We start from the raw sequence: 14436 nt of genomic DNA on the forward strand, positions 1-14436 counted from the left end.
TTTTATCCAGCATGAGCAGCTGCCTCAGGGCACAATTTGGTAAATCCATCACTAAGAACTAAGCTTTCAGCTTCCTGAGTGTGGAAAAAGCCCCAAAGTCACCATTTCTGTGCCACTCTCAGGGCTCATGTCAATCCAGCATGACAGTCTGCAGGGCTCAGCTTGGCAGGCATGGGCAGAGGGCAGTGATTTGGGCACAGGGGCATGAGGACAGCACAGCCCTGTGTGGTAGAGAGTCTACACACAGCAAGGGGAGAATGAAGACTGCTGATTCCCTGTGCAAATCCTGAAAAAAAAACAAGCTCATAGAGCAGAAAGCAGGAATTCACATTCCACTGCAAAAACTTTGTTGCTGGGGAAAGAAAATGAAGTTCAGCCACATCCCACCCATCAGACACTAAACCCACTGTCACAAATGCCTGCCCATGGAGCTGGGAGATCCCAGCTCTTCTCCAAGCTGGATAAAAGTCCCCTAGATTACAGAATTGTCACAACTCTACTGCAAAGAAAATGGCCAGCCAAGCTTTCAGTGCATATGCGGCCATGTAGAAACCTCAGTTCTGACAGCAGAACTGGCCCCATGTCCTGTATCCCACCAGTGGCTGGATGGAAACATAGGGTGGGTGGGATGGCTGGAGGTGCTGGAGTGGCTGGGATGGATGGACATCGGTGTAGACAGAATGGATGGTTGTGTAGGATTTGCTGAGGCAGATCAGCATGGTGGTGTAGATGGAAGGATAGGAGATGCTGGAGTGTGCAGGTTGGATGGAGGTGCTGCGATGGATGTGATGGACAGACGTGTTTGGGTGGGTGGGATGAATGGAGATATTGGTGTAGATTGAATAGATGGATAGATGTGTCAAGGTGGGCAGCATCGATGGAGATTGAGTGGGACAAGACTGATGGACTCAGTAAGGACAGATCCTCCTCAGCAAGGAGGACACACAGCTGGCAAGCTGTGCACAGCAGTGCTTTCTGCTTGCTGGCTTGCAAGCTGTGCTCAGAGCTGCCCTACAGGGGCCACTGCAAAATCTCCCTGGGGAATAGGGACGCGGATAGGGGACAGGGCTGGGGTGTACACAAGGCAGGTGGTGTGGAGAGTCAGGCTGCTGCAGGCACAGGGCACAAAGGAGTATTCACACTGACATCCCACCCAGGAGACACCAGGGTGTCTGAACACAAGGGTACAGAGCCAGAACTACTCGTGTTCCCAGCATAAAGTAAATCTCTGCAAAGGCCCTGGCGCAGATGGCAGTGGGTGGGAGATGAGGACAGCACGGCCACAACCACGTGCTCAGTGCCAGCACAGACCTTAGACTGCCCCCATATTGCCCCAAAGCATCCTGCCTTAGATGTTGGTGGTGCCTGGGTATACAGCAGTGTCTCCAGTGCTGAGCCATGGACCCCCCAACATTACCAGTATGTGTGTGTGCACCCCAGCCCTTCCCCATACTGGACCCCAGTCTGTGAGACGCAGACAGCACGCAAAGGGACACAGAGACATGGATGCAGAGTCAGCACTAGTTCAGTGTCATGTTTATTAATGTGACATCTGGAGGGATGGGGGCAAGAGGAGGCGACAGGCAGAGGCGGATGATGGGGGCACAGTGGGGGACATCTGAGTGGGAAGTGGGGGCTGCTGCCACCAGCAGCGGCCCAGGGGGACAGGGAGGGTGAGGAACCACCGTCCTCACATCGCATCCCCAGTGGGACTAAGAGCACTCGGACCTGTTCAGGGTCTTCGTGACAGTGGAGACTTCGTGTGTGACCTTGCAGGTGTAGGTCTCGTGGCTTGTCCAGTCGCTGGCAGTCAGTGACAGGTAGCTGCTGGCCATGTACTGGCTGTTGCTCTGCCGCTGCGCCGCTGTGGTCTCGCCACTGCGGGTGGAGCCATCGACCAGCCACTCCACAGTCACCGGGCTGGGGTAGAAGTCGCTTATCAGGCACACCAGGGTGGCCTTGTTCTGTTCCAGCTCCTCCTTTGATGGCGGGAAGATGGTGACGGTGGGGGCCACCTTGGGCTGGCCTGCAAAAGAGAGGCAGAGCGGCCACACGTGTGTGTATGGGTGTGCATGTGTGTGCATGCGCGTGTGTGCGTCTGTACAGCAAACACATCCACCCAGCCGTACCTATTTTCATGGATATTACACATGCATATACGTATATGCACATGTATATACATATATATCTGAATATGTATATGTATATGCATATATGAGTTTTATATTGTAGTTTTTTCTACAGATAAAATATATTATAGATATATAATCTATACACATAATATACATTACATCTATAAAAGTTACATAAAGCATACAGCCGACTACACATATACATATAAATGTGTTATATCTTATATACATATCTATAATAAATCTATATAATATATATAAATTTTTAAATATATAAGCAATTTTATTTTGTATACATATATATATTTATATATATGCACACATAAAATTTCAACCATATGTATTTGGGTGAATCTGATTCAGCTTCGGAACTCTGGTTAATTGCCATAGTCCCCTTTCTTTCCTGCTGCAAGGCTACTTTTAAATTTTAATTAAAGTTTTAAAGAAAAGCATTCAATTTTCTGGCTATTTCTGCCTCAAGACGTTCAGACTTGCCTCAGAAAAAGTACAATTAAAAATTGCCACGAGGAAGGCAAGATTTACTCTTTCTCAGAGCGTTCATCCAACAAATTACAGCCAAATCTTTATCTATATACACATCTATATCTTCATTCACATCTACACCAGAAAATGGGGGAGAACTGCCCCATTAAAAACTTTCCACTGAGGATTTGCTGAACTGCACTTTTTTTTGGACTTATGCCCTAGGTAATTTGGATCAGATTGGCTTTTTTTTCAGCCAATTTTTTCAAAAAGTCAAAAAACATATTTTTCTCTCTCTCTCTTTATATATATATAATATTTTATATATATACATATACATATATATATATATATATATATATATATACACGTATATATATATATATATACATACACACACACAAAAAAAATTACAAAATATTCCTGTCAGTTTTTTCAGCAGAATAACCTTTGATTTTTGACAGCACTTACCTGGACAGTGTGCTTGAAACCTCAGAAACATTGAATTTCACCCCAAGGACACTGTTTCAGTGACACTTGGGCTCCCCATGGCACTGGAGCCAACCAAAGTCCCCAGTGAGAGACCAGACCGGGGACAAAGGTCTTTGTCCTTCGGACTAAGAGGGAAGGACTAACAACTCACAACTAATTTCTTGACAAAGACAAAAACTTTGTCTTCTGATCAACCTAAACACAATTTCTGAAATCGTGTGTCAGAGACAGACCTCAGGCACATTTTCTGGTCAAATTTTAAGAATTTTCCATTGACAAAATAACCCCAAGTCCTCCAAGGCGCACATCAGAGTCCTCCTGGTCGGCAGGGACAAGACTCAGCCCAGGCTGCCGCGCTGAGCGCCCGTCCCTGCGCTGGGGGCAGACCCCAGCCTGCCGCCAAGACTGGGAAAAATCCCCAAATCGCCAAAAATCGGCCAAATGTCACAATTTCACAACGGGGGAAGAAAGACCGAGACGAGGTCAGCGACTCACCTAGGACGGTCAGGGTGGTCCCGGACCCGAATATACCACACAGTGATACGGAGCAATGCAAAAACCTCCCACTTTGTGGCAGGAGCAGCTCTGGGTCCCGTGGAGGTGGCAGGATGAGGGGACGTGTCAGAAGTGATGGGATGGCAGTGTCCTGATGGACAAAGCAGAAGGGAGATGATGGGCTGGACACAATAGGATGAAGGTGACTGAATGGACACAGGATGGTGGTGCTGGGGGCTGGTACTGGAGGCGTGTCCCTATGGCAGCCACGCAGAGCATCCAGGCGCTGCAGACAAGAAATGTCCCCGGGGATCCTGGTGCCATGCACTACTGCCTCCAGCCCCCCAGCTGCCTTCTGACAAAGTGAATAAGGATGTTCAGTACCAAGGACGCAATCAGGAGGGACTGCAGATTTCAGAGAACCAGAAGACACTTGCAACAGCACAGAGCATTCAGACCGTACAACCTTCTTTCTGCAAATCAGGGAAAGGTGCAAGAGCACATTTCAGTGTGGCTAGGCAGACCAAGGATGTACTGCCACAGCCACGGTTGGATAAAACAACAAAACCAACCAAAAAAAACAAAGCCTGTGAAGAGCCCAAGCACCCACTTGGTGCTGGGGAAGACTGTAAGTGAACACAGAGCAACTTCCTGAGGATGATCAGTTGATTCCTGAGGCCCACCAGGGAAATACTTGCAGTGATACACGGCCATGCAGAAGCAGCCTAAGCAGTGGCCCATTCCCAGCCTCATGAGTGGCTGAGCCCTGCTGCTTGCTGTAAATCACGGAGCGCAGATGGTGTTCGTGCACCCTCCTCATCTCTTCCAAGGGATTTCCAGTAGCTGTGCCATTGTTGGTCAAGGTCTTTACTGAAGGCATGTCAACCTGCCACAAGCACCCACCAAAAAATGTTCTTGCCTGTCAGCCAGTTTTAGTGCAGCCCCTCCACTTCAGGCCTGTCTGTTTTGATAGCTTTACTCTCATTGATGTTGTCCTTCCAGCTCACTGGGCCCAGCTTTATCCCATCGCTGCACCACTGCCCTGTCCCTGCTGCCCACATCTCCCCCAAGAGAGGAAAAGAAAATGTGAAGAGGATGTTGATGCCTAACCAGAGCTGCTAGAGCCAAGGCACTGGCTTAAAAATGAACTGACAAATGTGCAAATGTTGTGGTTTGTGCAAGTGGTTATAGAAAGAGGCAGAGTTGGTGAATCTCCTGAGTCACTAGAAAATGAATGATGCATCAAAGATTTTGTGGTTGGAAGCACTTTCTGTTACAAATGTTTGGTTTTTCTCTGGGAAGGCTTAGGTGAAACTGATTGCACCAAGTGACACAGATTCATTGAAACTGACTGTGCAAAGTATATAACTGAAGTATGTGATGCCATATGCTATGGATAAAAACAGTTTCTGGGTATTTCTGAGACTTTTGTGGGGTTTCAGTTTGATTTTAGGGGAGGACTCCAAGGGTACTCAGAAGTCCAGCTCTTTTCCTCAGAGGAATGCATGTAAGAGAACCAGTGCTGTGCTGATGTACCAGCTGAGTAGTGGTGGCCCTCCAGCAGGGACTGGGCAGGTGGTCTCAGTAGGAGCAGGGGCAGATGAGGAGCTTCCAGCCCAGTGCATGCAGGGAACGCTACAAATTGTGGATGTAGGATTGGAGGGAGGCAGCCAGCAGGGGCCAGGGTGCAGCCTGGCAGCACAAGAGGACATGCAGCACAGGGCAGAGATTGAGGTGGGACTTCTGAGACAGACAGTAAAAACCAAAAGCTGCTCCTTGCACTGAAAAGGAGGTTTTTGTATCATTTCCCCATTGCTTTGTGTCACCGTGCAGCAGTATTGCTGCTGTCGTAGCTCCCACAGTAATAGACAGCCTCGTCCTCGGCTTGGACCCCAGCGATGGTTAATGTGGCTGTGGAGCCAGATTTGGAACCGGAGAATCGTGAAGGGATGTTTGAGGGTCTGTTGGTGTTGTAATAGATCACAGTGACAGGGGCACTGCCAGGTGACTTCTGCTGGTACCAGCCATAGCTGTAACTACTCCCGGAGCAGGTGATCGTGACGGTGTCTCCCGGGTTCGCTGACAGCGAGGCCGACTGAGTCAGCGCTGCCTGCACCAGGGAACCTGGAGAGGGAGAGGAGAGAGGGAGAGGCCATCAGCGATTGCCCGACACGCACAGCCCTCCCCGCGCAGCAGTGGGACAGAGCCCCGTGCCCAAAGTCCCCGACCGGGCGCAACGAGTACCTGAGCTGTGGGCGAGCACCGCCAGGAGGAGAGGAGCCCAGGCCATGGCGCAATCCCAGTAGCTGTGTGTCCCCACGCCGATGGGGCTGCGCTGTGGACCTCGATGCCCTTTTATACCCACGTCCTTCCGCAGCACGCCCCCCATGCAAATAACTCCCTGTGCTCCCAGCCACATCCTACGCCTCTCCCCACACCTCCCTGCCCGCTCCTGGCCCAGCCCCTGCACTGTGGCACAGCAGGGTTGGCCAGGCGTTGCAGCAGGGACACGTGGCGGCACCCAGGCGCTCAGCAGCCCTAAAGTGAGCCCAAAGTGCTGTGGTGCCAAAGTGCCGGGGAGAGCCGGACCAGCGGGGCATGGCGGGAACAAGCCATGGCTCCCTTCATAGAATCACAGAATCACCGAATCACAGAATCACTGAATCACCAAGGTTAGAAAAGACCTCTAAGATCCTCCAGTCCAACCATCCACCTATCACCGATATTGTCCATTAAACCACATCCTCCGCTACAACATCTAAATGTTTCTTGAACCGCTGCCTGCAGCGCTGCCCCATTTCACCCTCAGACATGTGATGCCCTGCCCTGGGCATGCTGGGTTTTAGCAGGTGGTAGTGCCTGAGCAGAAAAGGCCCTGGGGGCTGGCAGGACCCTCAGCAGCAGCAGTGCAGCCAACAAAGGGCTTGTACTGGAAAGGAAGCTCTGTGGTGAAGGCCTCAGAGCATCACTTATCCATGGGATTACTGCTTTGGGGCAGGAATGAAACAGAGCTGAGTAGAATTATCCAGCAGTGGCACCAGAGTCAATAGGCAAAGGCTGAAATACAGGGAACAGCCAGAATATAGAATAGTTGGGCTAAGAGGGACCTCAAAGCCTACCCAGCTCCAAAGCCATGCCAGGCAGGGACACCTCCCACCAGAACAGGCTGCCCATAGCCCATCCAGCCTGGCCTTGGGCCCTGCCAGGAAGGAAGCATCCAATACTTCTCTGGTCAACTTGTTACAGTGCTTCATCACCTTTGAGTGAAGAATTTCTTCTTCATAGCTAACCTAAATCTACCCTCTTTCCATTTTAAACCATTTCTCCTTGTCATATTGCTACAGGTCCTTGTATAAAGTCTCTCTCCATCTTTCTCATGAGCCTCCTTTAAGCACTGACAGGCTGCAGGGAGGTTGCCCCAGAGCCTTCTCCAGACCCAGCTCTCGCAGCCTTTCTTCGTAGAAGAGGTGTTCCAGCCCACTGATCATTTTTGTTGAACACTGTTCAATAGAGCAAAACACTCTTTTTTGCTGCAAGGCTGATCAAACGTTGGAACACGTGTCCCAGATAGCTGTGAAGTCTCCATCCTTGGTGACCTTCACAACCTGCCTGGGCAGGTCCTGGTCAGCCTGCAGCAGCTGCCCCAGCATGGAGCGGGGTGCGAGGAGACGATCTCCAGCGGCTCCACCAGCTCCAGCCATTTGGGGCTTTCCCCAGCCCCAGCACCTGCACTTCTTCCTCTTTGCTCTGCTGCTCTCTTGCCTGGGCTCACAACCCTGGTATCAGCCCCATCTCAATGCCTTCCCCTCTCTCCAGGCCTCTGTCTGCCTGAACAACAGAGCCCTTGGTCCCAAAACCATGTCCCACACAGAGGCCAATGGGCCGGGGTCCCAGGGGTGATATCCCTGTGAGTGGCACAGAGGAGATGTGCTACAGTAGGTTCACAGGCAGCACAGCCTGATCCTCCACACAGGTACAAATGTTGCTCCGTGACCACGTCCAAGCTGCAGCAGCAGGCACCTGAGGAGCCCTGGAACCTCAGCAGCTCCGTCTTTCATTTCCCTGTTGCTAGAACTCTCTATGGCCATGGCCAGTGCCTCTTTCTCTGCCAAAGCAGTAAGAAACAGCTCTGTCTTGGGCTCCTGTGAAGATTAACATGACCACAGAGCAGAGCAGGTCTCTGTTGGTGCCAGGGTTATGGTCTGAGCAGAGCTGAGCCCTGGAGCACTGTTCATGCACAGGGTACTGCTATTACCCCAGGCAGGTGCTGCTCAAGCACAGCCAGAAGCCCCCACTACTACCGATGCCTGCAGGTCTCCCCAGGCACGTGCACACACCCCGGCTGCCAGGGATGGCTCAGCAGCCATGTCTGCCCTGCTTATGGGCTGTTGGGTATTTATGCACCAAGCTTGCCCAAGGCCTGGCTTTTGGCCACTTTCAGGAGGAAGAAACCAGCATGAGGCAGAAGCAACACTGCAACAGCAACACAGGGAGGCAAGATGGGTGGGCAGCAGGAGATGGGGTCCAGGGGCTATGTGCAGTGCAGGGCAGGGACAGGGATGCTGGAACCATCCCCTCCCTGAGTGATGGGCACAGTCCTGAGGCGCTACAGGAGGACAGAGCAGGGCACCTAGCGTAGCCACCTGCAGCACAGCACTGGGCCATGCCTGGGACTTGTGTCACCAGAATAATGGCACAGCAAAGGCTGCCAGCTGCTCCCTCAGATGTCAGGTTTGTGTATCCTTTTCCATTACTCTGTGTCACTGTGGCACCAGTACCACTGCTGTCTTCACTCCCACAGTAACAGACAGCCTCGTCCTTAGCTTGGACCCCAGTGATGGTTAACGTGCCCGTGGAACCGGAGAATCGTGAAGGGATACTTGAGGGTCTCTCATCATCATAGCAGATCACAGTGGCAGAAGCACTGCCAGGTGCCTTCTGCTGGTACCAGCCATATTTGTTGATAATCAGATTCTGATTATCTTAGATGTGGGTGTCTTGATATCCCATATGTGACTGTGGGCACAGGGCCTCATCCCACAGCCTGGGGAGGGCTGTGTGTGTCAGACACTGGCCGAGCTCCACTTTCTCCCCTCTCTCCTCTCGCTCTCCAGGTTCCCTGGTTCAGGCAGCGCTGACTCCGCCAGTCTCGGTGTCAGCAAACCTGGGAGGAACCGTCAAGATCACCTGCTCCGGGGGTTACAGCAACTATGAAGGCTGGCACCAACAGAAGACACCTGGCAGTGTCCCTGTCACTGTGATCTATGATAGCAGCAGCAGACCCTCAAACATCCCTTCACGATTCTCCGGTTCCTACTCCGGCTCCACGGCCACATTAACCATCGCTGGGGTCCAAGCCGAGGACGAGGCTGTCTATTACTGTGGTGGCAGGGACAGCAGCATCACAGCAATAACGCCACTGCCAGGTTTATGCTGCTGTAAATATGATGCCTGTTAACTGTGGATAGAGTTGGGAACCCTCACTACCAATCATGCCTTCAGGTCTCCTGGGGCATCCTCACAGGAACAGCAGAGACTGACAACTGCTCCCTGTGATGTTGTAGTGGAAATGCTGAGTCACAGCCTGCAGCAGTGATTGAGCACCTGGTAGAAAGACAGGGCCAACCCAGGGGAACTCAGGTGCATGCAATGTACCTGAGTGACCTGGGTCCTGGCTTCACCCCTTCTCAGACCTCATTTAAGGGTTGGCAGTGGAGGTGTGGGTACCTTGCTGGTGATCCCTGTGTTCTTGAGGTCTTCTAAAGGTAAGTAATTTTTATTTATCTGTTTCTGTGGCTGCTGCATTTGGGCTTGTTCTCATTTGCTGTAGCCTACAGTTGTGATGCTCTGCTTTTATTGCTTACTTCCCATCAGCTTGAGTGATACTCATTACAGATGTACAAAAGGTTATGTATCATTTTCCACTGCTCTGTGTCACCGTGATACCAACATAGCTGCTGTCGTAGCTCCCACAGTAATAGACAGCCTCGTCCTCAGCTTGGACCCCAGCGATGGTTAATGTGGCTGTGGAGCCAGATTTGGAACCGGAGAATCGTGAAGGGATGTCTGAGGGTCTGTTGGTGCTGCTATAGATCACAGTGACAGGGGCACTGCCAGGTGACTTCTGTTGGTACCAGCCATAGTTGTAGCTACTCCCAGAGCAGGTGATCTTCGTAGAATCGCTCAGAGTGATTTGGGCTGGAAGGGAGCTTTAAGACCATTTAGTTCCAATGCTTTAGGCAGGGTCACCACCCCCTAGAACAGGTTGCTCACAGCCCCATCCAGCCTGGCCTTGAATGCTTCCAGTGAGAGGGCAGCCATAGCTGCTTTGGGCAACCTGTTTCATTGTCTTGCTATCCTTACTGTAAAGACTTTCTTGTTATTATCTAAACTAAATCTACCCTCTTCCAGTTTAAAGCCATTTCTCCTTGTCCTGTTGCTACATGTCCCTATAGAAAGTCCCTCCCCAGCTTTCCTGTAGGCCCCCTTCAAGTACTGGAAGGCCACTGAAAGGTCCCCTGGTACCTTCTCTTCTGCAGGCTCAAAAACCCCAGGTCTCTCAGCCTGTCCTGTAAGGGAGGTGGTCCAGTCCTCTGATCATCTTTGTGGTCCTCCTCTGGACCTGCTCCAGTAGCTCCATGTCCTTTTTGTGTTGGTGGTACCAGAGCTGGATGCGGTACTCCAGGTGGGGACCCACGAGAGTAGAGCAGGGGGGTGGAATCGTATCAAATCTTAATGGCTTACTGCAGTTTTATTGACAACAAGGTGCAGCAAGCCTTCCCAGGATACCAGAGCTATGGGCAAGGGCCACCAGGAAAGGAGCCCAAGCTATGGTGCAATTCCTACAGCTGTGCATCCCAGTGTTGTTAGGGCTATGCTGTTAGGGCTATGCCATGGACCACAACTCACTCTTAAAAACTGCCCACTGTACAGGACCCTATGATCACTATTAGCTCCTACTGCAGTGCTCTCCCTGCTCACTACGCTCTTTTTCTTGGCTTACAGGAGCTGGCTGATCATGGTTAGCTATCACTGGGTTCCAAATTGGGGAACAGTGACACAGTGAGATGGACAACTCAGTTACTGACCTGAGTTCAAAATGGAGGCTTTCTGCACTTACTGACTTAAAGGCTGATCAGGGCTGTGGGGCTGAGGCAGATTTCTCCTCTCTGTGTGGCCATGTTCATAAATGCTCTACACCTAGATGTATGAGATATCACTCTGCCACTTAGCCACATTGTACCCATCCTTGCAAAGACACAGCAGTTTGTCATCCCCAGCCCTCCTCCATGGAGCTGCCTCTGTGCTGGGATGCTCTGGGCCGGGTTCTCTTCCTTTAATGAGCCTGTGGCCATGGCTGAAGTCCCTTCTCCTTTAATAGTGGTGTTCCCCATCCCACTGCTGCTTGGGAGGGCTGTGTGTGTCAAGCGCTTCTTGAGCACCATTTTCTCCCCTTGCTCCTCTCCCTTTCCTGGTTCCCTGGTGCAGGGAGCAGTGCCTCAGCTGGCCTCAGTGTCAGCGAACCTAGGAGAAACTGTCACGATCACCTGCTCTGGGAGTAGCAATGCTTATGGCTGGTACCAGCAGAAGTCACCTGGCAGTGCCCCTGTCACTGTGATCTATGGTAGCACTGGTAGACCCTCAAACATCCCTTCACGATTCTCCGGTTCCCGATCCGGCTCCACAGCCACATTAACCATCACTGGGGTCCAAGCCGAGGACGAGGCTGTCTATTACTGTGGGAACTACGACAGCAGCGGTACTGGTTATGGTGATACAGAGAGATGTTGCACTGAATTGATGCCAAGTCTTAAAAATGCCAGCAGAGGTGGGATGGGGCCCATTGCCCAAAGACCCCAGCTGGGCACAGTGAATCTTCCTAGGGCACCAGAGCTGTGGGTCAGCACTGCCAGCAGGAGAGGAGCACAGGCTGTGGCGTTATCCTAGCAGCTGCCCATCCTCATGGCAATGGGTCTATGCTATGGAATCAAACTCCTTTTCATATCCTGGACTGCCCACAACACAGCCCACTCGTGCAGAAGCTGCCCTCCCAGTGGTAGCTCCCATCAGATGCTCCCCCTGCCCAATGCAGCCATTTCCCTGGACCCCTGAAGACCAATTGTGGTTAGTTGTCACTAAGATCAGAAGATGAGGCTGTAGTGGCTAATATAGTAGCACTAATGCTGGTATAGAAACAAAGGAAGATGCAGAACTGAGCTGCAGACCTGAGTTAAAAACAGAGGTCTTCTGCACTTGCTGATGGGCTGAGCAAGCCTTTGGTGCTGAGGCAGATTTATGTCTTCTCTGCATGGCCATGTCTGTAAATGCCTGCCTTGGTGTACCTACGTGTATGAGAGGTTACTCTGGGTACTAAATTGCATTACCTGAAAAGGCACAGCTCTGTGTCTCCCCTCCCCCCCAGCCCTGCTCCATGTTGCTGCTACAAGCCCCATCCTCCCACTGCTGGAGCTGTCTCTGTATTGAGCTGGTCTGGTCTACGCTCTGTTCCTGCAATGTGCCACCGCCATCAGAGTGGAAGGGACCTCAGCTACTGCCGTGGGCACTCTAGAGGATCAGAGCTCGGCAAGGAGCCCCCCAGTATGGAGGCAGCTCCAGCAGAAACTGGACATGGGCATCAGCTGCTGATGGGCTCATGGGCCCAGCTACAGGCAGGGCTGGGTGTGCTGCAGTGCAGTGCATCTTGCTGGGATGTGCTCAGGACACTGCACAGCAACCCACGTTGCAGGACAGGGAGTGTAGGGCTGTGGTGGGGACCTGTGCCACCATCAAACAGAGGCAGCTAAGACTGCCAGCTGCTTCTTGCGCTGACAGGAGGTTTGTGTATCACTTCCTCACTGCTGTGTCACCATGGGACCAGCATCACTGCTGCCCTCACTCCCACAGTAGCAGTCAGGCTCAGTGATGCTTAATGTGGCTGTGGAGCCGGACCGGGAACCGGAGAATCGTGAAGGGATGTTTGAGGGTCTAGTGGTGCTAGCACAGATCATAGTGACTGGGGCGCTGCTGGGTGACTTCTGCTGGAACCAGCCATGGTTGTTGACAATCCTGGTGCAGATGTGGGTGTCCTGCTATTATATTTGTCCCTGTGGAATCAGGTGCCTTATCTGACAGCCTGGTGCGGGCTATGTATGTTGGGTACTTGCTGAGCCATATTTTCTCTCTTCTCCCTCACACAAACCTGAAGGGAGAATGTGAAGTTAACAGAGCCAGGCTTTTTCCAGCAGAATCCAGCAGCATGACAAGAGGCAATGGCACAAAATGCAGAGGTTCTGCCTGGATGGAGCCAGGAGTTCTTAATCCTTAATCCACAGGTAACGTAGCACTGAGAGGTTGCCTAGAGAGACCGTGGAGTCTCCTCCTTGGAGATCTGACAGCCACCTGCACACAGGCCTAGGCACTGTGCTGTTGGTGTTGCCACTTAAGCAGAGGTAGGAGTAGATCACAACAATCATCCTGACCTGAAAGATTCTGTGGCTGTGTTTCTCTTTTGGCACAAGAGCAGCCAGCCCTGCTCTATGCCAGCAGCCTTGTGCTATGGGAAACATACCCTCTAAGTGGAGAGCTTTGGCCTGCTTGCTCAGCAGCCCACATGCTCCTCGCTGTCAGTGCTGCGGTGTGATTTTTTGCCCTGCCATGTATAGTCCAGGGCAATGAGGGAAGGGCCTGAGTGGCATGGCTGAGTGTGAACCTGAGAGAGAAAGGCAGGAAACATCCATTTTTAATTCAAGGCTGTACTTCAATTTCATACCTCGCTGTGTCACTACCAGCAGTACCACTGCTGTCCCTGCTCCCACAGTAATCCCCTTATCAGCTTGGACCCCAGTGATGGTTAATGTGCCCGTGGAGCCGGAGTAGGAACCGGAGAATCGAGAAGGGATGTTTGAGGGTCTCTTGGTGTTTTCATAGATCACAGTGACAGGGGCACTGCCAGGTGACTTCTGCTGGTACCAGCCATAACCATAGATGCTGCTACCCCCAGAGCAGGTGATCTTGACAGTTTCTCCCAGGTTTGCTGATACTGAGGCTTGCGACTTACTGCTGCCTGCACCAGGGAACCTGGAGAGAGCGAGGAGTGAGGGGCTTATTGTGGAGGTATTATAGATTAAAGTGGCATAAAGTCAGGAGTCTTCTGCTTGTACAAGTCATAGTTGCTGTTAACCACGAAGTAGAAGTTGGGAATATTCTGTGTATGCCTGTGTGCTCAGGGGTGACCTCCCCATGAGGAGGAGGAGGGCTGTGTGTGTCAGGCACAGACTGAGCCCTGTTTTCTTCCCTCTCCAGGTTCCCTGGTACAGGCAGCGCTGACTCAGCCGGTCTCAGTGTCAACTAACCTGGGAGAAACCGTCACGATCACCTGCTCCGGGAGTAGCTACAGCTATGGCTGGTTCCAGCAGAAGTCACCTGGCAGTGCCCCTGTCACTGTGATCTATAACAACAACAACAGACCCTCAAACATCCCTTCACGATTCTCCGGTTCCTACTCTGACTCCACGGCCACATTAACCATCACTGGGGTCCAAGCTGAGGATGAGGAAGCTTGCATGGCAGTGTTGATTATAGCGGTGGTGGCCCAAGGACAGTTTCCCTCCTCCTTGTTGCTGTGTTCTTCCCTGCATGGGCAGAGCTGTTGAGAGGGCAGTCAGTTCTGCCCTCTGGGGCCTCAGCTGTTGTGTTGTTGCCTTTGCAGAGCCTCATTCATGTTCCTGTCCTACTGGGGTCTATGACAGCAGCTTTGTGGATATAAAAGCACAGGGAGACATGCAGTGACATGATGTCTAGGGATAAAAATGGCAGCCTTCTGTCTGTCTCCATT

The 14436-nt window shown here is 51.7% G+C and overlaps 1 protein-coding gene across 1 annotated transcript; it reads right to left on the reverse strand.

Moving 5' to 3' along the window:
• Positions 1-1712: 1712 nt before the first annotated feature.
• LOC306952903 (immunoglobulin lambda-1 light chain-like) lies at positions 1713-5892 on the reverse strand (the record flags this gene model as incomplete). The annotated part of the gene is made up of 5 exons (XM_079543679.1): positions 1713-2026; positions 3603-3753; positions 4066-4075; positions 5429-5726; positions 5847-5892. 5 exons carry the CDS (start codon positions 5890-5892, stop codon positions 1713-1715), a joined length of 819 nt encoding a protein of 272 aa, XP_079399805.1.
• Positions 5893-14436: the final 8544 nt, after the last annotated feature.

This window comes from Tetrao urogallus (genome assembly GCF_951394365.1).
Source record: "Tetrao urogallus genome assembly, chromosome: 17".
NCBI classification, from domain to species: Eukaryota; Metazoa; Chordata; class Aves; order Galliformes; family Phasianidae; genus Tetrao; species Tetrao urogallus.